Source organism: Fringilla coelebs, assembly GCF_963513975.1.
Source record: "Fringilla coelebs genome assembly, contig: SCAFFOLD_32, whole genome shotgun sequence".
Classification (NCBI taxonomy): domain Eukaryota; kingdom Metazoa; phylum Chordata; class Aves; order Passeriformes; family Fringillidae; genus Fringilla; species Fringilla coelebs.
Window position 1 is genome coordinate 723606 of NW_028167319.1, and position 25480 is coordinate 749085.

General features: G+C 58.7%; 1 protein-coding gene across 1 annotated transcript; it reads left to right on the forward strand.

Annotated features, from left to right (window-relative positions):
• Positions 1–11157: 11157 nt before the first annotated feature.
• Positions 11158–16303, forward strand: LOC311166016 (uncharacterized protein; the record flags this gene model as incomplete). Its single annotated transcript, XM_084227508.1, has 8 exons — positions 11158–11280; positions 11452–11592; positions 11787–11963; positions 12097–12252; positions 12413–12514; positions 13194–13256; positions 13548–13682; positions 16205–16303. The coding sequence occupies exons 1-8, from the start codon at positions 11170–11172 to the stop codon at positions 16301–16303; spliced, it is 984 nt and encodes a 327-aa protein (XP_084083634.1). The 5' UTR covers positions 11158–11169.
• Positions 16304–25480: the final 9177 nt, after the last annotated feature.

Here is a 25480-nt window from a genome sequence, read left to right on the forward strand (position 1 = left end):
ACTGCCCGTCAGCTGTGGGCTCCTGTCCCCTTGTGCCAAGGCCTGCGGTGCCCAGGCCATGCTGGCTGTGCCCAGAGCTGTGCCCAGAGCTGCCCATCCCTGCTGCCTTTGGCAGCAGAGCAGGAGGGCAGGACATGTGCCCAGCCTGCAGCCAGCCATGGTACATCCAGCCCTCAGCAGCTGCCCAGAGCGGGATGCTCCTGTGCTCGCTGCCATCTCCCAAAAGCTCTGATCCCACCCTGCCAAGCACACAGGGACCCACCTCACGCCATCCATGGCTGGAAGAAAAGCTGCTCCCAAACCACGGCCTCAGCCTTCTCCAAGGGCATGGCCCATCCACGCCACAGCTGCTCCCAAGCACTTCCCCATCCACACTGGACCACCTAGAATGCTTCCTCTGGAAAAACAAAGAACAAATTATTGAAAAGAGATTAGAGACAAAAAGGGAAAACAAGAAACAAGGTAAAAACTCTTATCTCTATCAGGGCCTTGAGAAAGGCCCAACCCCTACATGCTAGGGAAAAACCCAGCCTTGGGGGAGGGAAGCCCACACTTGCTCTCTTCCCCCCATCTTTGCCCCCCAAAATCACGGTGATCCCAAAGCAAACAAGGGCAGTGGAGCAGCTCAAGCCCTTCCTTTCCTGCAAAGCAAAGCAGCTGTGCACAGCTTCTGGAGTCCCACCTCTGCTCCCACCATGGGCCTTTTCTTTGTGTCGGGCTGGCTGCCCCAGCCCCAGCCCAGGCCACGGTGGGTGCTGGGGGCTGTTGGCAGGGCCAGGAGCCCACTCCCATTTCCTACCCACGCCAGCCAATCCCCCCAGCCCTTCCAAAAAGCAGCTGGGCAGCTGACTGGAGAATGAGTTGCATCTGCCCCAGCAAAGGGGGAACCTTTGCTTCCCAGCCAGGCTGGCCAATGCCCAAATCTGGGAGCATTTCCCCACCTTTGGACTCATCTGAAAATTCCCTGTGGACTTTGGCTTTGAAGAAGGTGCCAGAATCAAAGTCCATCACCTTCAGCTGCCGGTGGCCAGGCTGAGGAAGAGCTTGTCACCCTTGATGTCATCCTCGCTGTCTCCAGCAGCAGCAGCAGCATCCCCACCCGGTACAGCTTCTCCAGGGGCTCCTTCCCTGCGGTGAGACCAGGCTCTCAGGGCTCTGCCCAGGGCCCCAGCTGTCAGGGAACCAGGACAAGCAAAACCAGCTTGGATGGCAGCCACCAGTGCTGGGCTGAGCAGCTCAGCTCCAGCACAAGGGCTGCGTGGTCCCATCCCATGAGCCCGGGGCAGTGACACAGGCAGGACAAAAAGGTCTGGGTTCCTTTGCTTCTGATTGCCCAGGCATGTGTGGAGCTGGAACTTACCAGGGCCCTGCATCAAAGTGTGCCTAAGGCTCTCTCCCTTCTTCTATGGCAGAGGAATACCCTGCACCCAAGGATCACAGAGCAGGTCTTCTAATGTGGGTCTGTCCAAGAAGTGCACAGATAAACACCACCTGATCAGATCTTTGCACTCTGGGGAGAGAAAGCAGAAACTGCCGTCAGCTAGAGAAGGCTCCTGTCTGCTTTGCCCCACTGTTCCCATGCCCAGGCCATTCTGGATGCACTCAGAGCTGGGCCTGAACTTTCCCATCCATTCCCTGTTCTGGAGGAGAGCAGGACATGTGCCACCTCCTCAGCAGCTGCCAGAGCAGGATGCTCACGAGCCCACTGCTGCCTCCCAGCACTGGTATTCCCCCCGTGCCCAGAGAAGAGGATCCACCTTGAGAGAGCCTCTGTGGCAGCGAGAGCTGGCCCCAGCAGATGTTCCAGCCCCTCCTGAAAGGGTGCTCCCCGCAGACCATCTGGTGCAGCAGGATGCCCAGGGACCAGACCGTTGCTGGCTCGCCGTGGTACCACCCAAAGTGGTTCCATTCTGGGGGGCTGTATGATGGTGTTCCTATGGAATACAGATGGAGTTCAGCAGGGGGATGCTGCTGCTCCCACAGCCTGGCCCCAGCATCCCTGGGCGTGTGGGGGCTGCCTCATTGGCACACAGGGTGACCACTGCCCTCTCGCCAGCACCTGGGACTTGTGCACAAACTTGGGGTTGGAAAAGAAGCCACTGAGGGCAGCCCTGGCTAGGCCTGACCATGACATGCAAAGGAAAAACCCACTCTGTGCTGGGGAAAAAACATGCCCTTATCCTCCCTGCCTGCATTGCCCCAAAAATATTATGAAGCCAAGGCAAACAGGGTGAGTGGAACAGTCCAAGCCCTTCCTCTCGCCTGCACGCTAAACTGGCTGGGGCACAGGTTCCGGCCCCCCTCTCTGCTACCCCCACCCACGGGGGTTTTTGTCAGGCTGGCTGCCCCAGCCCAGCCCCAGTCCTCGTCAGAGTGGCTGGCAAAGGCTGCCAGCAGGGCTGGAAGATGGCTCCCCACCCAGCCCCTCTCTAAAGCAACTCAGCTGAAGACTCTGGCCCCTGACTGGCAGTAAAAAGGAGAATCCCCACTGCCAGAGCATCCTTGGGCTGGGAGATGTTGGGCCATGAGATGCCAGCACCTGGAGCACACCCCTGTGGAGGCTCACCTGCAAAGTGAGTGTAGACTGTGTCCTGCAGGTAGGTGCCACAGCCAAAATCGATCAATTTGGCCTGTCCGGTGCCCAGGTCAACCAGGATGTTCCCTGGTTTGATGTCGCGGTGCAGGACCCCACAGCTGGTGCAGTGCCGCACAGCCTCCAGCACCTGGCGGAACAGCTCCCACGGCTTCTCCTCGGGCAGGAACCCCCGTGCCTGAATGAAACGCCACAGGTCCTGACACCGCTCTGGCCGCTCCAGCACCATCACGATGTAGTTGGGGAGCTCGAGCCACTCCAGCAGCTGCACCACACCAGGGAAGCCAGTGGACACCTTGTCCAGCAGCACCACCTCCAGCGGTGCGCTGGTGCCGTCGGGCTGCGGGAGGAGCAAGATGCCGTCGGGGGGGCCGATGCCATGCCAGGCCTGGAGAAGCCCTCACCCAGCCCGGGATGCTCTGCGCCCTGCGCTGGCCCCACGCCCGCTCCCCCTCCAGCCGTCCTGGCGGCTTCCACTCTGCCGGGCCTCGGCTCATCCCCGCCCGGCAGCCCCGGCTTCTGCCGCTGGCCCCGCTCACTCACCAGCTCGCCCCAGTGCCGGACGCGGTTCCGTGGCACCCTTTTGATGGCCACCTGCAAGCCAAGGGGAGCAGCGGGATGAGCTCGCCATCAGCCCTCCACCACCTCCTCCTTCTCCTCCTCCTCCTCCTCCTCCTCCGCCCGCCACCGGCCCCGCCGCTCACCTTGGCGCCGTCCGAGAGCCGCGTGGCCGCGAAGACGCTGCCGAAGCCGCCGCGCCCCAGCAGCGAACCCAGCCGGTACCGCTCCTGCAGGGCCTCCTGCGCCTTCCCTGCGGGCGGGACGCGGCTGTCAGCGCTCGGCCCGGGGCCAGCAACGGCCCCCGAGCGCCCCTCACCTGCCCCGGGCCGGCCATGCCCCGCCTTCGCTCCTTGGAACGCGGCACGGGAGGCTCGGGGCCGGCGGCCGCGCTGCCGAGCGGCGGAGCTCGGGCCGGGGAAGCCGCAGCCGAGGCGGCGGGAGCGGCCGCGCCGCGTGTGTCCTCCGCGGGCCCCGGGAGGAGCCGGGGCCGGGGTCGGGTCGGGGCCGGGGCCGGGGCCGGGCTCGGGCCAGGCGGAGGCAAAGGGCGGCAATGCCGCCCTAGCCCCAGGCACTGATGCCCGCCCAGCGGCGCCGCCGCCAGCACGGCCAGAGCCGGGCGGAGGCGAGACCGCGGCGGGACGCCCGGGGCCGGGCACGGGGCAGCCCCGCCCGGGGCTGGGGGCGGGCCGGGGACATGGCCCGGCCCAGCACGGGGAGAGGGAGGCGGGGGGAGGACAGGGAGGCCGGGAAACGGACCCCGAGAAAAGGGCGCCCGACAGTGGGAAAGGGAGAGAAACAGAAAGGGAAAGAGAAAGAGAAAGAAGATAATGTCTTTTTGCTGCCGCTGTCGCCGCTGCTGCCGCCGCTGCTGCCGCTGCTGCTGCTGCTGCCGCCGCCGCTGCCACTGCTGCAACTGAAGCACCGGGGCCGTTCGTCCCCGTGTCCGTTCCCCGCTCGCCCCACGAGCCCCACGGCCGAGCCCCGCGCGCCCCGGGTACAGCCCCTGAGTCTGTCCAAACACGGGAACTTTGCAGCGTTGAGCCCAGATGCAGAACCCTGACTCCTGCACGGTGGCAGAGCAATTCCCTCGCTTGCTGCTGTGCATTGTCCTTGCTGAGGGTCAAACACTGCCGGGGCACCTTCCCTTGGTGTAGGATTCCTACCTGACTCCAGCACTTCACTTACATCTCCAGTGTTGCTTTCCAGTAAAAACAGGGGAAGGAAAACGGTGTGTGGCTCATGGTATTTTAGAGTGTCTAAAACTCGCTAAAGTCACTGATCTTAGAGGTGAGGAGCATCTGGAATTAATGGGATGGAGAAGTAGTCCAACGAGGAAAACGGGAGCATACAAATAAATAGAGGAAAGCACCTTGGATTGTTTAGTGCATTTTTATTTCACTTCTGGAAAGCTGTTTCAGTTTTCCAGGAATCTTTCCCTGTCTGCTCTTCTCAAGAACCTCTTGTGGAGAACAAGGTCGAGCTTCTGTCACAAGATTTGCCACCAGGTAATCATGCCACTGGTGAAATTTTCATTTTGAGTGTTTGTGCTGGTTTTGGGCAAATTTTGGGAGGAAACCTCCAAAAGGGATCCGTCTAGAAAGCAAGTTCAAGCGACCCCTCCCCCTACTAGTTCAGGAAACGACTTCCCTGGAGAAAAGTGAAAAAAACCCCCAGTTAATTTAACAAGGAAAGTATACACAAGCATAAAAAAGGTATAATATTAAATAAAACCTCTCACAGTGAGGAAGAGATGGCAAATTCAGAAAGTCCTTTTTGTGGGTTGTAGTTGGCTCACTCGGTCTCTTCTAAGTCCCTCTGGCACCGGAATGCAGCGTCCCAGAACTCGGTGGGCCACAGGTGTGAGCTGCCGGTGCTTTTTTGGCTTTTCAGTCCAGATTAGGTTTAAACAGTTCCAAGAAAAAGGAAAGTCACAGTCCAAGGAACTTCTCTGCCTAAGCTAGTCTAAGACCAAATTGCTAGACCTGGGCTGTGGAGGCACCGGGAAATTTCCAAATCTGGGCACTGGCGGTCCCAGCAAACACCAGATCTGGATGGTGCTTGTTATAAATGAGAAGCTTGACTAGGCCAATATTCTAGCCGCAATCAATTTATTAATTAATATGGTAAAGTATGAGCAAAACAGCGCTGGGTACAGTGGGGGAAGTTTTCCCTCCAACTGCACACCGATATTTGGGGCTTACAGGTTTTTTTAGGGGTACTCATAAGTTTTCTCAGCAGTTTCTATTCCAATTTTTTTACTCATCAGCAGTTTCTATTTCCAGTTTTTACATCACAATTCTATACACTATTGTGATTTAGTTTTTCTTCAGGATGCGTCCCAAAAAGGAGGATCCCCAGATGGTGGTGGTAGTTTCCAAGATGTTGGTCCAGTTTCCGCAAGAATAAAGATGAATCCCATCTGGTGAAGTCCAGCTCCCCAGATGTGGGTCCATCTTTATAATTACAATGACTATAAATCTCATAACAGTGATGTCCGGCTTCCCTTGGTCAAAATTATAAATCCTTGAGATGATGTTCATCTTCCTTTCCCAAGCTGTTTTTCTCTGTTTTGTTAAGGTGTGAGATAAGCATATTTCCTTTATATATATTCCAAAGCTATAGTTTCAAGGATACAAGCAATATTCTAAAATTATATTTCAAAAGGTTATTATTGCAGCACTCTTTAAGGCCTGACTACAAGCAAAAAGCAAAATCCTTAACGCTTTAATTCAAATGCTCCTGAATCTACCAAGGTTAATTGCAAACAAAAGATAGGTTCAAAGGCCTTCTTCCATGCTTTACATTCCTTGGTTATTATTAGAATTCACAGCTGTCCCATGATTGGTGTCCACACATATCTCAATCACAAATACACACATTGCCTGTCCATACCTGACACGAAACACAGCTTTGTATTTCACATGATGGCACTGGCAGGGCCTCTCCTGGGCTCCCTGCAGATCTGGCATCTGACTTTGGCTCTGTTCCTCTCTCTTGCAGCCCTCCAATGCCTGAGGGAGGACATGAGCAGTGCTGTGTCAGAGCTGGCACTTGAAACACTGCATGTCCTCCGAGCAACAGTGAGTGGGCGATATTCCATCTTCCAGAGGCTGCAAGATCAGCTGCGCAGGGCATGGATGACTCGGCCTCGGCCTCGTCTGTCGCGGCTAAGCTGGCTGCACTGCTGGAGCTCTGTAGAGAGATGATCCAGAAGGCTCTCTTTGCTGGGGCAACCTTAGCCAGTGGGGATTTTCTTTTTCTTTATGACTTTTCTTCCATTGCATTTTTTATCTTATGTAAATATAGAATGTGTTATAATATACAGACTCTCAGGAAATTTTCTTTGCTGCCAGGGGTCCGTACAGGATAGGGGAGGAGGGGGAAAAGGGTGCTTGTACTTAGCATCCTGCCCAGGCGTGCAGTGCTGCAGGGAAAAGGGCCAGAAGCCCCTTGGCCTTTGGTGGCTCTGCTGAAGCCTTTGTGCTGCCCACAGAACAGCTGGGCAGGGGCTGGAGCTGCAGGGATCCCTGCGAGAGCGGTGCCTGGAGATGGCCACAAGCCCTGTGCCAGGCAGGAAGCGCCATCCGTGTCCTCCTGGCCGTGAGCTGCTGGCTGCCTTGAGAGGGCCCCAAGGTGCCTCTGGATGGGGCTGCTCTGGAGCTGCTGTAGGGCGGCGGTGCTGCTGGGGGAGGCCAAGCTGGGGGAGACCCTGAGGGGCTGGGGCCACAAAGGGATGAGGTGCTGTGGAGGCCCTGATGGGATGAGGCAGTGGGAAGGAACAGGGCGATGTGTGAGGGAGTGGGTGGCAGGAGGCTACAAGGGGACAGGAGGCCCCTGAGGAGCTGGGGCAGTGGGAAGCCCTGAGCAATTGGGTGTCAGAGGCCACAAGAAGCACCCCAGCAGCCACCTTGCTCCTGGCACTTGGCTGCTCTGGCTCATCCCCAAAGCGTGTGTCCCACACCCTCGGCAGAAGCCCTCAAGGCCGGGCCTCCACCCCAGAAGAAGAGCGGGGACACCCCTGAGGTGCCCAGGCTGGGCTGGCTGGGGACAGGGAGGGCAAGGGGGCCCTGCCGGGGCACGGCCACTGGGTGCTGCCAATAAGGAGCAGGGGCAGAGGCAGGGCTGGTGGCCAGCCCGGGCCCTGGCAGCTGCCCAGGCCATGGTGCCGTGACCGAGGCCCCCCTGACCCAGAGCTCTGGGCCCACAGAGATGCTGTCACCATGGGGTGGGCGGCCATGTCTCCTCCAGCAGGGCTGCGGAGTCGCTGCTGCCCCAGCAGCTCTGAACCCCACAGAAACAGCACCAGAGTAGGCTCAGGAACGAGAACAAAAATAGCAAGTCTACTTTCAGCACTTGCATTGGCTGCTCCTTTAGGGTGCTCACACCATACTCAGAGACACAGAACACCTTCTCTTTCTCCTCTGAGAGTTTTCCCTGTCTTCTGTACTTTGCCAATGCACCAGATATTAGCTGCTGGTCTCAGACAACACAAACAATGCTGCACTAAACTTTAAACTCCACTGTTTTTTTATTGCAGAAAGCATGAAAAATGTGCAGAAAAGTCCATGCAGTCATGATTGTGTCTCTTTAGAGTCCCTCTGTCCTGTGAAATGCAGTAGCTATTAGTGCTTTTGTGCTGCTGCTCATGCCTGCTATTGAAAAAGTCATTCCACGAAGGAGGAACATCATCTGACAGATACCAAGTGCTGCCAGCAGTTGCTCCGGGTGCTCCTGCCATCAGCCCCTGCAGGAAGGAGCACAGCCCCCATGCACGTGGGCTTTGGCTCCCTCTGGCACAGAAGCCCCCTGGGGCACAGGTCTCTGAGGCAGGAGATGAGCACCAGTGCTGCCAGGGCTCGGGGGGTGGCAGGTCTGCTTGGGCGGGAACACTGCCACACCTGCTGATGTCAGTGCTCCCTGAGCGCCAGGGGTCAGACCAGAATTCGTGCCTGGACCCACATGTTCCCTGTTCATGTCACACCCGTGGGTTTAGGATAGCCACTAGCCAGGATGTGTCCCAAGGAGGCTGAGCCAGCTTCTGTGGAAGGCCCCGTGCCCTTCCTAGCGGAGCCCTGGGGGCTCTTTCTGCTGCCCTGAGCCCACAGAGCAGGGCAGTGTTTGCTGATGGTTTGAGCCATTCCTAAAGACCCTGTTGGGATGTCTTAGACACTTGGGGTGAGTGATTCCTTCCACCCTGGGCCACTTTGAGTGGCCTGGGGGTGGCCCCAGGGCAGAGGGCAGTGTGTGCAGGGGCCCTTTGTGACACGGTGCAGCATGGTCACTGTGGCATAGAACGGGTGTCCAAGGGCCCTTTGTGACACGTGGTGACATAGGAGCTGGCAGGGACAAGTGCACGCCACAGTGCTCGGAGCACTCGATGGGTCAGGACATAACAGAGCGGAGCCCTCACACAGCGCACTCATTCGTGTCTGACCCAGAGCCTCTCTGAGGCGTTGTTCCTGCAGCTGAGCTCGAGGCCAGACCACAGGACTTGCTGACCCGTGGCCTTCCGAGGCTTCTATTCTGCAGGGACCCTTGAGGGCAGAGTGTGGGACTTGGTGCCCCGGAGCTGTTCCGAAGCATCTCTCCTGCAAGTACCACCAAATCAAGTCAGAGACTTGGAGCAGAAATCCCTTAAAGTGCCTGAACTGGCCTGGGAGGAGGAAGAAGAAGGCCCTGGAGCTGCCCCAGCACAGGAGACTCAAAAGGCGGTGCCATTCAGGCTGCAACAGCGGGGTGAGTGGCAGAGCTCGGCTGCAGGACTTGTGCCTGCAGCCAGATTGGCCCCATCCCATGCCCTGGGGACATGCCCACAGGACAGAAGAGGGGCCGGGCAGACACCCTGCAGTGGCCGTTCTCCATCCTCTTGGGGCATCCCGGGGCTCTCCCTGCCTGGGGAGCGCAGGGCTGGACTCTATTCTCCGGCCTCTCCCGCAGCCCCTCAGCTCTGGCTGCGCTCTCTCTTTGTCAGATGCAGCCGTGGAGCGCACGCAAGAGCAGGAATCCAGCCGTGGCCGCTTCCGCAGCACAGCCCAGGTACCTGCAGCCACCCCCACCTGGGCTGGGCCTGCTGTCCCTGCTCAGCTGAGCACCGTGTGTGGAGCAGTCCATGCAGCATCCCTAGCTTCCTGCCCTTCTCCTAATACTCGTTTGCAAATTCATGAAGAAAATTCAGGAGGAAGAGACCATCGCCATGCGCACTAGGCTCAGACCACACAATCCCATCTTCCAGACCAAGACCAGTGCTGCCCTCCTGTATATGCTTGGAGAGAAAGATTTTTCCAATCCAAAGCAAGTAAGCAGCCTGTGGACAAGGTTTGATCCTCCCAGGAATTGCTTGGCCTCCCAAGCCACGTATGCTAATTGCTGTGAGCCATTGAGGCCTCATGGCAGTGTGGTGGGAAGGGAAGCACTTCTCTGGGGAAGTTGGGATCATTGCTCCCTGTGGCAGCTTTCCAAGTCTCCCTGTGCCTTCTCCAGGTGCCCGCCATGGTGAGACACATCCACCAGTGGCTCATGGCAAATGATTCTGACAAGCACAGGCTGGACAAGACCCTGCTGGATCTTACCAAAGAACACCCAGCTGACGTAGTAATGACGCTCCTGCGTGTGGCCCCGTCCTGTGACAGGTATGGGGCCCACCTGCCCACAGGGCTCAGGGCTCCCCAGCCCATCATCCTGTTCAACCTGCCCCAGGTGTCCAACCAATAGAGAATTCCAGGGCCCTCTGGCTGCTGCCTTTGCCAGCCCTGGCATGTCAGCTCCTGAGCCTGCTGCCATGCTCCCTCCCTGCCCCTTAGGGGTCTTTTCCCACCGGGCTGGGCTGCCTGGGTGCTGCTGGCGAGGGGCAGCGGGCAGAGGCAGAACTGGCAGCCAGCTCTGGTCATGGTGCTGTATCTGAGACCCACCTGAGTCAGAGCTCTAACCCCACAGAGCTTCCATGGCCATGTGGAAGACCATCCTGTGCTCGCCCAGGACTGCAAAGCCGGTGCAGTTGAGACTCCTGAATGTGCTGGGGAGCTGGCCAGAGCACAGCACATGCACCTCCGATGGGGACAAAACACGTGTCTTTGCCCTGGCTGTGAGTTTCTGCAACTGGCCTTTGCTGGCCCCAAGGCTGCCTCTCCAGCACCTCTCCATCCTCCTTCCCCTACTGCATCTCCCTGCCTCAGGCGCTGCCCTGAAACATGGCCCAGGGGCAGCTTCAGGCCCGCCAGCCTCTGTGCTCCCCCTGCGTCTCTCCAGGCTGTGCTACGCTCGGGCCCTGCCACACGAACACCTTGGCACTGAGTGCAGTCTTGGGGGGCTTTGTCCTTTGCAGGCAACCATGGTGATGTGGAAGATCCTCCAGGTGCCCTGTATCCCACGTATATTGAAGGTGTGTTTCTCCCACCTATTTGTGCATCTGCTATTCCAAGTGTTCTTCAGCACAGAAGAGATGCCAGAGAAGGTCAATACATTCTGGAAGGGATGCCAGGAAGAGCACGGCCTTGCCACCAGCCCTAACAGGTACTCCATCCCAGTCCTCCTGTCCCTGCCACGTGGCTTGGGAAGGAGCCAGTGCTGCCAGAGTGACCTGGGCTTCGCTCTGCACACAGGTTTGCAGTGCAGACCCTGAAGTCCCTGCTCTGCCAAAAGCACTACAAGGATGTTGTGGTGGCCATGGAACGCAGGTGTGGCTGGGACATGCTGCTCTCTGTTGACACCCACCACTATGCCGTAGGTCTGCTGGCCAGGTGAGACCCCCTCCTCCCCACTGCCTCTGACATTTGTGCTCTGTGCCCAGGTGCCCCACACAGTCCCTGTGGTCATGGGCCAGAGGGCCTTGTCACTGAGGGAAGGCCAAGCACACTGGAAAAGGCTGGGAGAGGAGGGTGCTCATGAGCAACCAACTCCCACATGGCCCAGGTCCCCTTGTAGAATGCTGGGGAAAGGCCTGACCTGTGTGAGTCAGTCCTGGGAGAGGTTTATTCTCCTGGCTCACAGTCTTGCTGCCTTTTTCTCCTGCCAGAGAGATGTCCTGCGTCTCCATGCCCTCCTGTTTCCGGATCTTTCGCTACCTGCTCCGGCTGCTCAGCACACAGGAGCCACGCTGGGATCTGCCTGCCCTGGCATTCCTTGTGGAGGTGAGCCTGAAGACCAGCAGTGCCTCGCTGAGCAGCCTCCCAGCTCTCTGCCCTCTCATAGCCACAGCTGCCAGGACGGTGCCTGTGCCCCGTGCTGCTGCCCAGGCCCAGCCCTCTGTGGTTCCAGGCTCCTGCCAGCCGGGTCCCCTGTCACTGCCCTGTGCCTTTCAGGTGCTCGAGTGCCTGGACTTGAGAGAACGCGATGCTGACAGAGTCCTGCAAATCTGCTCGAGGTACCTGCAGAGCGAGTGCAAGGAGAGGCGTCGCCTGATACTCAGGGCCCTTCTCAAGCTCACTGATGATCCTTTGATGGTGAGAAGGGGGCAGCAGCTGAAGCTGCACTGGGGAACGCAGTTGCTTGGCCTTGCCTGCTCTTGGGGTGCTGGGGCAGCTGCTCCCAGCTCTCCTGCCTCCCACTTCAGCTGCCCGTGTGCTTCAGGACAGGCCTTTGGCCTCTGGGCCCTGCGGCAGCAGGGTGGTGTTTCACAGACTTGCATTCCATGCAGGCTGAAAAAATGTGGAGCCTGACTGAAAGTCTTGTGGAGTTCCTGGGGGATGCAGATGCAGAGACAGTTAAGATGACAGTCATGGTACTCAGCTTTATAATCTTGGACAAGGACACGCCAATACCCACCCCCATTGCCCTGAAGCTGGCTGAGGCGCTCCTGCCACTCTTTGACCATGTAAGTCTCTTTGCCCCCAGCCACAGCCACTGCGTGCTGCCCGGACACTCAGTGCCCTGTGGATTTCCAGGCCTGCACCCACCTGAGCGCCCTACAGCCCACGCTAAGGTCTTCTTTTCTTCTCTTCATATAGAATAATAGCCAGGTGCAGCTGCTCTCCATATTGCTCTTACGAACATTGCTGACTCTTCCATTGGAAAAGAAAAGAAAGGCCCTGGAGACACAAGTACGCCACACCCTTCTACCACTCTTCTTCCACTGCCATGATGAGAATCGGCGTGTGGCACAGGTGAGGACTCATGGGCTGCTGCTGTCCCCCTGGAAGGAGATTCGGCTGCCTCCTGCCCTGGTCACCTCCTGGGCTGCAGCCTCCTCCAGGCCTTGGCACAGGGACATGGGTCCTGTGCCCTGTGCTTTGTAGTCATCTCTGCATCTCTGCTGCTCTCCAGGCTTCTTTGGAAACGCTGCTTTGTGTGGCCGAGTTCCTGAAGAGGAGGGACCTAGACAAAATTGTGAAGAAGAAGAAGCTATGGATGTTTGCAGACAGCCTGGTAAGGACTGCTTGGAAACCACAGGCTCAGCCTGGAGAAGGCACCTGAGTGCGGTGCTCAGTGTGCAGGGCTGGCAGCTGTGCCCGAGCCGGCTGCTCATGGAGTCCCTGCCCGGCGGGGCTGCGGGCCGGCACCGCGGCTCCCCGAGCAGCAGCCGGCCCTCTGGCCCTCCCCTCGGGGGCCCGGCGCCAGCGGCTGCTGGCCGCGCCTCAGGGCTGTGCGGGCAGGGGAGGCCGGGGCTGGGCACAGGCAGAGCGCCAACCCTTCCCTCCTTCCCGCTCTCTCCAGCTGGCAGAAGGCGGGAGCAGAGCGGCCGAGCACCTGCGCCGGGCCCTGCGCTACCTGCAGAGCCCACAGGAGCCCCTGCGAGAGGCGGCCGTCATGTTCATGGGTGAGCCACGAGCCCGGGCTCCCTCCCCGGCCCGCCGCGGCTCGGCCCCAGCCCCGCCTGCTGCCCCGGCAGCGCCACCCGGGCCGGGCGCCGTGGAGCCCCGCCCGGCCTCGGCGGGGCTGCCGCCCTCTGGCAGCCGTGCCCTTGGGCCGCTGGCAGGGAGCTGTGCCATGACAGGCTCTGCGTTCATAGGGATCGCCGGGCGGAGCTTTAGAGGGAAGCAGGAACAGGTCCAGCTGATCTGCAGTGGTGAGTGAGGGCAGTGGGCTGACAGCAGGGGCCTGGCAGGGGAAGCAAGCCCTGCCCCGGCTGCGGAGGGCTCTGATCCCTGTGCAGACAGTGGATGGCATGGTCAGAGCACACTGAGATTTCAGGGCCACGTGTGCCATTCGTGGCCAGCAGCTTTCGGCTGATCCCCTTGGTCCCTGCTCCCTCCAGGCCATGGCAAGAGCCAGCTGCGATGGCTCTGGCTTGGGGCTATCCTCGGCTCCCTGCAGATCCGGGATCTGACCTTGGCTCTGTTCCTCTCTCTTGCAGCCCTTGAAGAAATGGCAAATGACATCAGCCTTTCTGTCAGAAGCCTGGCACTTGAAACTTTACGCATTCTCAGGGCACAAGCTACAGTTCCATATTCCATCTTAGAGAATTTGGAAGATCGGCTCCGCAGGGCGTGGAAGACAGGGCTTAGTGTCTCTGGGCTTGGCCGCCTATGCTGCTGGACCTCTATGGGTACCTGATGCCAGAGATTATGTCTGCTGGGGCCACCTGAGCCAGCGGGTATTTTCCTTGTGTTCAAGGTTGTTAATTTCTTCTTTTTGTTTTCCTTTTTGTATATAAATATAGGATGTGTTACAATAGAGAGACTCCCAGGATCTTTCTTTTAATGCCCAGGATCGGCAGGGCATAAGGGAAAGCAGGGAAAAGGGTGCTTGTGCTCAGCCAGCTGCCCAGGCGTGCAGTGCTGCAGGGAAAAGGGCCAGAAGCCCCTTGGCCTTTGGTGGTTCCGCTGAAGCCTTTGTGCTGCCGACAGAGCAGCTGGGCAGGGGCCGGAGCTGCGGGGATCCCTGCCAGAGCGGTGCCTGGACATGGCCACAAACCCCGTGCCAGGCAGGAAACGCCATCCGTGTCCTCCTGCCCCTGTGCTGCTGGCTGCGCTGCTGAGGGCCCCGAGGTGCCTCTGGCTGGGGCTGCTCCGGAGCTGCTGTGGGGCTGCGGCGCTGCTGCCGGGCAGCTTGGCCGGGCTGGGGGAGACCCCGAGGGGCTGGGGCACTGGGAAGCCCTGAGCAATCGGGGGTCAGAGGCCATAAGCAGCCCCCTGGCAGCTGCCTTGTTCCTGCCAGAGTTGACTGTTCCAGACGGATCCTGGGCACTCTGGAAATGACAGCATCGGTGTTGTTGGAAACTGAAATGCAGGGAGTTCTCAGATCTTTGGTCTTGCCAGCAAAGCTTAGAATTAAAGACAGGATTTGATCTGAGACTTTGGAAAGGGCTTCCAAACGTAGGTGCTAGAAGCGAGAATGTGGATTTATAGTTTATAGCAGAGACACGTGGAGGAAAGTCGAAGTGGAGGAAAGTTTTAAGTTGTTGAGTTCAAGATCTAGAAAAAATAAAAGTAGTTACAATGGCAAACAAGAAGTTTAAGATGCAGTGCCATAGGTTTGTGTGTCATAACATGATTGGCTAAGGAAGCTTACCCTGTAGCATGAGTCCATAAGACGAAATATTGAAGGATTGGGTCTAAACCACAGATATCCCTCTTGGCAGTGTCTTATTGGCAATAAACCCTTAAAAGCTCTTGTAACTAGAAGTCTTGGCGGCCTTGTGAGCCATGCAGTGGAGATGTGAGCCAAACTCACCCTTCCTGTCTATACACAAGATAAGGCATCATCTAAAAAACTCAGTGGTCTGCTCTCGAGTTCGTTCCAAACTCCTTCAAATCCCCCAAAGTGTGATTTAGCTACAAACAGATGACAAGGACTCTTAATGCTGGCTCTTTGACTCCAAAGCAGCTGCTTTAGAATCTTTCACATAACCCTCTGTAGCAATGTGCCAGAAATGTATAATTTTAAGAAACTTTCCCCAGTGACTTGAAGAGAGGTTTGTTTGAAGGGTATTGGAGGAGAAAGCCTCCCAGCAGAGGTCTGGGCGTTGGCCTAGCTGTGTCCCTGCTGATTGTGAAGTGTGCCAGCAGCTGCAGGGGTTTCTGGGCTAAAAATATCAAGTCAGTCGGACTTGCTCTTTTTGGCCTATAAAAGCTGGACCCACTTTTGGGGCAAATTTGGAGACCTCACCTATGGGTGGATGGACCATCTAGGATTTTCCCAATTGTTGGGAATGGTTTTCCAGGTCCTTGGTGTAAAATGGGGCTCCCAAGCAACTGCGCATCTGCAAGATGATAAACAGTTTAGGCAACTGGTGATGCATCTTTCTAAATAGCTCTCCTTTTTCTCTTACAGTACTGATTTAGATGCACTACCTTGTTTGGTTTTGCTTCTTACTAAAAGCACACCCACATTTTTACTGAATGTATCATTGTATACTGTGGTTCCTTAATATTCACAGTGAAATACGAACATCATTTCCAGTGGTGTGTCCTTTAAATTGCCTCTGTCAATTGGCAGATCATTAGGAGGCCCCTGAGGAGCCGGAGCACTGGGAAGCCCTGAGCAATTGGGTGCCAGAGGCCACAAGCAGCCCCCGGGCAGCCGCCTTGTCCCTGGCACCCGGCTGCTCGGGCGCTTCCCCAGAGCGTCTCCCAGGCCTGCGGCAGAAGCCCTCGAGGCCGGGCCTCAGCAGGAGGGTGGGGGCAGCCCTGAGGTGCCCAGGCTGGGCTGGCTGGGGACAGGGAGGGCAGAGCTCCCCTGCTGGGGCATGGGATGAGGTAGTGGGAAGGCAGAGAACCTGAGATTTTACCCCCCAAATGTTCTTTCTTTGCCCTGACATTTACCTCAGGTTTTGTCACAAAATTATCTCGATGTGCCCTCTAGAAATGACACAGACTTTTCCTCAAAAGTAATTTTTTCCCCTAGAGTTCACCTCAAATCTTCCTGTGCAAATATCCACTGCATGTACTCGACAGATCACTGCCAATTTCATTATTCCCACAGTCCAGTGATTACCTGCACTTTAAAGCCCAAATGTCCATTCTGTGCCCTACAGGTGACACCAGGTAATTCCAGCATTCCTGTGCTATGAAGTTCTCTCGCTCTAAACTACTGCAGCTTTACCCCTTGCAAAGTGAAACACTCCCTGGTCCTGAGCCGACACTGCCCCATCCTCCTGGGTGTGTATGAGCGCAGGGCAGCCCCATGGCAGCTCCCCCACGGCTTCTGGAAGGCCGCCCGGCGCCCGGCCCCGAGGGGCGGCCACAGCGGGTCGGAGTTCCCGCCCGCGGCTGAGGGGACCGGCGGGGCGGGGCCGCCCGCGCTGGGCGGGAAACGCTCCCTGCGGCGGGGAGCGGGCGGCGGCGGCGCAGCGGGGCCCGGCCCGGCCCTGCCGTGTCCCTCAGGGCGAGCCCACGGCCCCTCAGCGGCCCTGGCGTCCCTTCAGCCAGCGGCATGTGCGCTCAGCGACACGCGGCGTGCCCGTGTCCCCCTCCAGTGACGCTCACGTTCCCTCAGTGCCAACGACGGACCCTGAGGGACAGACAGACACTCGCCTCCCCTCAGGGACTCTCACGTGCCCTCAGTGGCAGGCAGGGCATCTGCGTGCCATTCAGAGACCATCATGACACCTCAGCCACACACGGGGCATCTGCCTTCCCTTCAGTGACACATAAGGCACCTGCAACCTGCTGGGGAAGCCTCAAGTCTGCTCAGTGACCCACGTGTGCCCTCAGCATTGGGACACCCACCTTTCCTTCAGTGACCCTCACGTCCCTTCAGCAAATCAAGAGGCACCAGCCATCCTGTAGGTGACTCAGAGTGAGTGCAGTGGGTCATGGTGGCCAGGGGCCAGCAGCAGGCAGAAAGCCATGAGGGCTGGGGAAAAGGCTCTGCTCTGCTTACAGCGTGGGCTGAGGGCCGGGAGAGCTCCATTTCCCCTTGAGATGTTGGAGACAGGGCCTTTCACCCTCCTTGCAGGGCTGCCCCTCTCTGCAGGCAGCCAAAGGAGCATGATGGCAAAAGGCCGAGGACAGCAAAGCAAAGAGCCAGCCCTGCACACAGGGAGATGGGCCAGTGCAAAGCTATCATGGCACCCTGAAGGTGCCCACTACATTCTCATCTGTCCGTGCCCCTGGAATGCCAGGATTGCCCTTTGTCCAGAGGGCCTTTCTGCGGCCCCCCTGGGCTCAAAGCTGCTGCTCTTCTGGCTCAATCCTGCCTAAAGCCACAGCGCTCAGCCTCCACCAGGGCAACAGGAACAAGACTCAGCAAGCAGGCAGTGGAGCTCCATGCCTAAGGCTGAGGGGCTGGAGGCTCCAGTCTCGAGTACAGGGAGGGCACACGCCCAGCCCCACAACTCCTGGCCTCACAGCCCTGAAAGGCTGGGAACCAGGGTTCCACACCTGATTCCAGGGGGTCCCTCTAAGCACTCCCTGAGGAAGTGCAAGAGTAGCCGGCTGTCAGGATCAAGGCAGGTGCCAGGGGGCTGCTTATGGCCTCTGACACCCAATTGCTCAGGGCTTCCCAGTGCCCCAGCCCCTCAGGGCCTCCCCCAGCCCGGTCAAACTGCCCAGCAGCAGCGCTGCAGCCCCACAGCAGCTCTGGAGCAGCCCGATCCAGAGGCACCTCAGAGCCCTCAGCAATGCAGCCAGCAGCACAGGGGCAGGAGGACACGGATGGCGCTTCCTGCCTGGCACGGGGCTTGTGGCCATCTCCAGGCACCTCCCTCACAGGGATTCCCGCAGCTCCGGCCCCTGCCCAGCCGCTCTGTGGGCAGCACAAAGGCTTCAGCAGAACCACCAAAGGCCAAGGGGCTTGTGGCCATTTTCCCTGCAGCACTGCACGCCTGGGTAGGATGCTATGTACAAAGCACCCTTTTCCCTGCTTTCCCTATGACTGCTCGATTGACCCTGGGCAGCAAAGAAAAGCACCTGAGAGTCTGTATACTGTAACACATTCTATATTTACAAAGAAAAAAAAAAGGCAACGGAAGAAAAGAAAAAGCATAAAGAAAAAGAAAATCCCAACTGGCTAAGGTTGACCCAGATAAGAAAGCCTCCTGATCAGTTTTCTACAGAGCTCCAGCAGTGCAGCCAGCTAAACCGCAACAGACGAGGCCGAGGCCGAGTCATCCATGCCCTGCGCAGCTGATCTTGCAGCCTCTGGAAGATGGAATATCGCCCACTCGCTGTTGCTCGGAGGACACGCAGTGTTTCCAGTGCCAGCTCTGACACGGCACTGCTTGTGTCCTCAGTCAGGCGTTGCAGGGCTGCAAGAGAGAGGAACAGAGCCAAGGTCAGATGCTGAATCTGCAGGGAGCCGAGGAGAGCCCCTTGCAAGGGCCAGCCCAGCCGGCTCTTGCCATGGCCAGGAGGGAGCAGGGACCACGGGGATCAGCCCGAAGGTGCCGGCCATGAATCCCCCATGTGGTCCTGAAATCTCAGTGTGCTCTGCCCACAGGAGCAGAGGCCTCCGCAGCCGGGGCAGCTTGCAGCTCCACCAGCCAGCCGCTACTGTCAGCCCGCTGCCCTCACTCACCACTGCAGATCATCAGGAGCTCTTGCTGCTGCCCCCTCAGGTGCCGCCCGGCCATCCCTGTGAACACAGAGCCTGTCACGGCCCCAGCGGCACAGCTCCCTGCCAGCGGCGCTGCCGGCGCTGTGGCCACACGGCGCTGCTGGCCCGGCAGGGCTCAGCCCGCCCCCGGCCGCACGCTGCCGGCCCAGGGCACGGCTGCCAGAGGGCGGCAGCCCCGCCGCCCCCGGGCGGGGCTCCACGGCGCCGGGCCAGGGAGGCGCTGCCGGGGCAGCAGGCGGGGCTGTGGCCGAGCTATGGCGGGCCGGGGAGGGAGCGCGGGGCTCGTGGCTCACCCATGAACCTGACGGCCGCCTCTCGCAGGGACTCCTGTGGGCTCTGCAGGTAGCGCAGGGCCCGGCACAGGTGCTCGGCCGCTCTGCTCCTGTCCTCTGCCAGCTGGAGAGAGCGGCGGGAGGGAAGGAAGGGTCGGCGCGGGCTCAGCCCTCTCGGCCGAGCGCTGCCTTCGCCCAGCCCCGGCCTCCCCTGCCCGCAGAGCCCTGAGGCGCGGCCAGCAGCCGCTGGCGCCGGGCTCCCGAGGGGACAGGGCAGAGGGCCGGCTGCTGCCCGGGGAGCCGCGGTGCCGCCCCGCAGCCCCGCCGGGCCGGGGTTCCATGGGCACCCGGCTCGGGCCCACGGGAGCCTGGAGAAGAGCCCGCGCGGCCTCTGGGCGCAGCAGCGGGCAGGGGCACAGCTGCCAGCCCTGCACGCTGAGCACTGCCCTCGGGGGCCTTCTCCAGGCTGAGGCTGGGGATTCTTGGCACTCCTTACCAGGCTCTCGCCGAACCTCCATGTTTGATCCACCTGTTGCAGGTGTTCGAGATTCCTCCTCTTGAGGAATATGGCTGAAGAATGCAACATTACCCGGGATGCCTGGAGAGCAGCAGAGACGCACAGGTGGCCCTACAGGCCAGGGCACAGGAGCATCCCTGTGCCACAGCCTGGAGGAGGCTGCAGCCCAAAAGGTACCAGGGCAAGAGGCAGCCCAGCCCCCTTCCAGGGGACAGCAGCCAGCTGCAAGTCCTGACCTCAGCAACAATCTGATTCTCATCATAACAGTGGAAGTAGAGTGGGAGCAGGCTCAGGCGCACATGGGACTTCAGGGCCTTTCTTCCCTCTTGCGTTAGTAAGTCCAGCATCTCTTGATAGACACACATGGAGTTCAGCTGCACCTGGCTATCATCCTGCATGAAAGGAAGGGCAAAACACCTCAGCATCAGCTGCTTCAGGCCCCCCAGGGCACAGGCCTGCACCTCCACAGGGCACCAAGTGCCTGGGCACAACCCAGTGGCCGTGGGTGTGGGCACAGAGCCTTACGCAGTCAAAGAGTGGCAGGAGCGCCTCAGCCAGCTGCAGGGCGATGGGGGTGGGTATTGGGGCTCCACTATCCAGGACCAAATATCTAAGTAGAAGAATGGTCATCCTGACCATATCGGTATCATTTTCCTCCAGGAGCTCCACAAGACTTCCAGTCAGGCTCCACATTTTTTCAGCCTGTGTGGAACACAAGTTTGTGAAACACCGCCCTGCTGCCGCAGGGCCCAGAGGCCAAAGGCCTGTCCTGAACCACTTGGGCAGCTGAAATGGGAGGCAGGAGAGCTGGGAGCAGCTGCCCCAGCGCCCGAAGCCCAGGCAAGGCCAAGTGACTTCGTTGCCCAGCCCCACGCTGCCTGCACGGCTTCAGCCACTGCCCCCTTCTCACCATCAAGGGATTCTTGCCCAGCACTACGAGGCCTCTGAGTGCCAAGTAACGCCTGGCCCTGTGCTCGCTCTGCAGGTTCTGTGACATGACCTCCAGGACACTGTCACTACATTGTCTCAAGTCCAGGCACTCGAGCACCTGAAAGACACAGGACAGTGACAGGGGACCCGGCCAGCAGGAGCCCGGAATCGCACAGGGCTGGGCCCAGGCAGCGGCACTGGGCGCGGGCACCGTCCTGGCAGCTGTGGCTACGAGAGGGCAGAGAGCTGGGAGGCAGCTCAGTGAGGCACTGCTGGCCTTCAGGCTCACCTCCACAAGGAATGCCAGGGCAGGGAAATCCCAGTATGGCATCTCTTCGCCGAGCAGGCTTAGCAGGTAGAATGCAACGGAAGAACAAAAGTGTATAGATGAATGGCAAATTTCTCTGACAAGAGGAAAAAGGAAACAAGACCCTGAGCCAGTGGGCAAACCTCTCCCAGGAGTGACTCACACAGTTCTCATCTTCCCCCCACCAGCTTTCCAGGCAAGGGGACCTGGGCCATGTGGGAGTTGGTTACTCATGAGCACCCTCCTCTCCCAGCCTTTCCCAGTGTGCTTGGCCGTCCCTCAGTGACAAGGCCCTCTGTCCCATGACCACAGGGACTGTGTGGGGCACCTGGGCACAGAGCACAAATGTCAGAGGCAGTGGGGAGAAGGGGGTCTCACCTTGCCAGCAGAGCCATGGCAAAGTGGTGGTTGTCAACAGAGAGCAGCGTGTCCCAGCCACGCCTGCGTTCCATTGCCACCACCACATGCTCACAGCGCAGAAGGCAGAGCAGGGACTTCAGGGTCTGCACTGCAAACCTGTGTGCAGAGCAAAGTCCAGGTCACTCTGGCAGCACTGGCTCCTTGCCAGGCCACATGGCAGGGACACAGGATGGAGCACCTGTTGGGGCTGGTGGCAAGGCCGTGCTCTTCCTGGCATTCCTTCCAGAAGGTATCAACCTCCTCTGGCATATCCAGAGTGCTGAAGAACACTTGGAAGAGCAAATGAACAAACAGGCGGTGGAAATACACCTTCAGTATCCGTGGGATGCAAGGCACCTGGAGGATCTTCCACATCACCACGGTTGCCTGCAAAGGACAAAGCCCCCTGAGACAGCGCTCAGTGCCGAGGTGTCCGTGTGGCAGGGCCCGAGCATGGCAGGGAGCAGCCTGGTGAGACACAGGGGGAGCACAGGGCCTGGCGGGCCTGAAGCTGCCCCTGGGCCAGGTTTCAGGCAAGCGCCTGAGGCAGGGAGATGCAGTTGTAGAAGGAGGATGGAGAGGTGCTGGGGAGGTGTTTTTGGGGCCAGCAAAGGCCAGTTGCAGAAACTCACAGCCATGGCAAAGACACCCGTTTTGTCCCCATCGGAGGTGCATGTGCTGTGCTCTGGCCAGCTCCCCAGCACATCCAGAAGTGTCAGCTGTGCCAGCTCCACAGTCCTGGCTGAGGCCATGATGATCTTCCACATGGCCATGGCAGCTCTGCGGAGTTAGAGCTCTGTCTCAGGGGGTCTCAGACGCAGCACCAGGGGGAGCTGAGCTGGCTGCCAGTTCTGCCTCTGCCCACTGCCTCTTGCCAGCAGCACCCAGGCAGCGCAGCCCGGTGGGACAGAGCCCTGAGGGGCAGGGAGGGAGCACGGCAGCAGGCTCAGGAGCTGACATGCCAGGGCTGGCAAAGGCAGCAGCCAGAGGGCCCTGGAACTCTCTGTTGGTCGGACAGCTGGGACAGGTTGTACAGGATGATGGGCTGGGGAGCCCTGAGCCCTGTGGGCAGGTGGGCCCCATACCTGTCACAGGACGGGGCCACACGCAGGAGCGTCACGACAACATCATCTGGCTGTGCCTCTGTGAGATGCAGCAGAGGCTCATCCAGCCTGTGCTCGTCCTCATTGTTTGCCATGAGCCACTGGTGGATGTACCTCACCATGGCGGGCACCTGGAGAAGGCACAGGGGGACTTGGAAAGCTGCCAGAGGGAGCAATGTTCCCAGCTTCCCCAGAGAAGTGCTTCCCTTCCCACCGCACTGCCATGTGGCCTCAAAGGCTCACAGCAACCAGCATGCAGGGCTTGAGAGGTCAAGCAATTCCTGGGAGAATCAAACCTGGGCCACAGGCTGCTTACTTGGTCTGGATAGTAAAAATCTTCCTCTACAAGCATACACAGGAGGGCAGCACTGGTCTTGGTTTGGAAGATGGGCGAGTATGGTCTGTGCCCAGTGCCCATGGTGATGGTCACTTCCTCCTGAATTTTCTTCATGAATTTGCAGATGAACTGTAGGAGAGGGGCAAGAAGCCAGGGATGTTGCATGGACTGCTGCACGCACCGTGCTCAGCTGAGCAGGGCCAGCAGGCCCAGCTCAGCTGGGGGTACCTGCAGGTACCTGGGCTGTGCTGCGGAAGCGGCATCGGCTGGATTCCTGCTGTTGCGTGCACTCCACGGCTGCGTCTGGCAAAGAAAGAGCGCAGCCAGAGCTGAGGGGCTGCGGGAGAGGCCAGAGAACAGAGCCCAGCCCTTCGCTCCCCAGGCAGGAGGAGCCCCAGGATGCCCCAGAGGGATGGAGCAAGGCCACTGCAGGGTGTCTGCCCGGCCCCTCTTCTGTCCTGTCCATGGGCATGTCCCCAGGGGATAGCATGGCATGGCCTTGGGACAAGCCAGCTGGAGGCACCAGTCCTTTGGGTCAGCTCTGCCACTCACCCTCCTGCGGTGGCTGGAACGGCACCACCTCTTCAGTCTCCTGTGCTGGGGCAGCTCCAGGGCTCTCTTCCTCCTCCTCCTCCTCCACCCAGGCCAGCTTGGGCACTCTCGGGGGTCTCTGCTCCATGTCTATGACTGGATTTGTTGATATTTGCAGGAGAGATGCCTTGGAAAAGCTCCAAGTCACCAAGTCCTGCAATCGGTCTCAATGGCTCCTGCCAGAAGGACAGATGTGACAGGACAATCCTGTCAAGGATTGGGTCTGGCCTCAAAGGTCCCTGCAGAAGCGAAGCCTCAGGAAGGCCACAGGTCAGCAAGTCCTGTGGTCTGGCCTCGAGCTCAGCTGCAGGAACAATGCTTCGGAAAAGCTCCGGGTGGGAGACGAACGAGCGCGCTGTGCGGGGGCTCCTCACGGCACCGCTCTGTCCCGTCTTGTCCCGTCGCGTGCTCCGAGCACTGTGGCGTGCACTTGTCCCTGCCAGCTCCTATGTCACCACGTGTCACAAAGGGCCCTTGGACACCCGTTCTATGCCACAGTGACCGTACTGTACCATGTCACAAAGGCCCCCTGCACACACTGCCCCCTGTCCTGGGGCCACCCTCAGCCCACCCAGCGTTGCCCAGGATGGAAGGTATCTCTCACCCCAAGTGTCTAAGATAGCCCGACAGATTCTTTAGGAATGGCTCAAACCATCAGCAAACACTGCCCTGCTCTGTGGGCTCAGTGCAGCAGAAAGAGCCCCCAGGGCTCCACTGGGAAGGGCATGGGGCTTTCCACAGAAGCTGGCTCAGCCTCCTTGGGACACATTGTGGCTAGTGGCCATCCTAAACCCACAGGTGTGACATGGACAGGGAACATGTGGGTCTGGGCACGAATGCTGTTCTGACCCCTGGGGCTCGGGGAGCACTGACATCAGCAGGTGTGGCAGAGTCCCCGCCCAAGCAGACCTGCCACCCCCCAAGCCCTGGCAGCACTGGTGCTCATCTCCTGCCTCAGGGACCTGTGCCCCCGGGGGGCTTCTGTGCCAGAGGGAGCCAAAGCCCACATGCATTGGGGGCTCTGCTCCTTCCTGCAGGGACTGATGGCAGGAGCACCGGGAGCAACTGCTGGCAACACTTGGTATCTGTCAGAAGCTCTCACTCCATGCCGAAATTATTTTCTCATTGAATTCATTTCGTTCAGTACAAAAACACCTTAGTGGCAAAGGCACAGAAGAGTCTGGCATTTAAGAATCCTCACTTCAGGAAAGCTTTACTTCCCATTGCTCAACTCAAGTAGTTCCAAAAAGTTGCAAACTTCCCAACTTCATTGGGATGGCCTGAGAAGGTGAAGAGTTGGAATTTTGCTTCCTGTCTCAAAGCAGCAACACATTTGCCTTAACATCATCCACTGAGAGTAACTTAACATAACACTACACAGAGGTAAAAAAAGGGCCATTCTTTGGTTTACAAATGGTTTTCCATGAAGGGATGATATTATCCTAATTCTCTTAAAGAATAAAAGCTCTCAAGAAATTCAAGTCCGCTCACTGTTACAAAAGTAGCCCAAACAAATGAGGAGATGGCAAAAGGGCTAATCCTTCCCCTGGTACAGATATCTAAGTGGCCATAAAGTACAGCTCTCCCCTCTTGTTCTCTGCAGGAGAATAACCAGGAAAAATCACAGATATTCTTTCTGCACTCTGTAACCAAAGCTGTGTCAAACCATAGATGCTGCCTTCAAACTGACTCAAATTCCAGCCTAGACCTCTCACCTTGCAGACAACTCCTTCCCTGACACCCCACCAACACCAGCCTCCTCAAACAGCCCCAAAGAAGCCCTCAACACCCCACCAGGACCACAAGCTCTCCCTCTCCCTCCGCAGAGCTTTCCCACCCTCCAGCACACCCCCTAGTTCCCTGCACATGCTATGGGATGGCACTCAGGAGGATCTGTTCCAAGGCCTTCCCAGGTGGCAAGCTCAGGCTGCCAGGCCTATGGCTCCTGGATCCCCCTTCCCACCTCACTGGGAGCTCCCTGGGAAGCACTTTCCTTGAGAAGCAAGCCCCTTTCCTCCAAAGGCCTTTCCCCAAATGTGTAGCTTTCCTGGGGAACACCAATACACTCTTAAGAAAAGCTGGCAAGGCTGAATGACTTCAGGTCCTTTCAGGACAGGCACTCCAGCTCTAGCTCGTATTCCCCCAAGTGTGTTTCCAGGTGGAGGTTCAGAGGTGCAGCCCCAGGCCCTCTAGAAACACAAGCTGCTCGCTGCCTCTTCACCTGCCTCAACTTCTGCCTGCGGTCACAGCAGCAAAACCAGGCTGTTCCCAGCCAGAGCCCAGAGCCCTGTTCCTGCAGGACGCTCTTGCCAGCACCTTCCAGGACTCAGCTGTGCACACAGTGCTTTTCATGCCCGCTCCCAACAGGCTTTGGAACGCAGAGCACAGCCTGGCTGGCTCTGCCACCAGCACACCCCAAACACAGGCAGAGGAGGAAG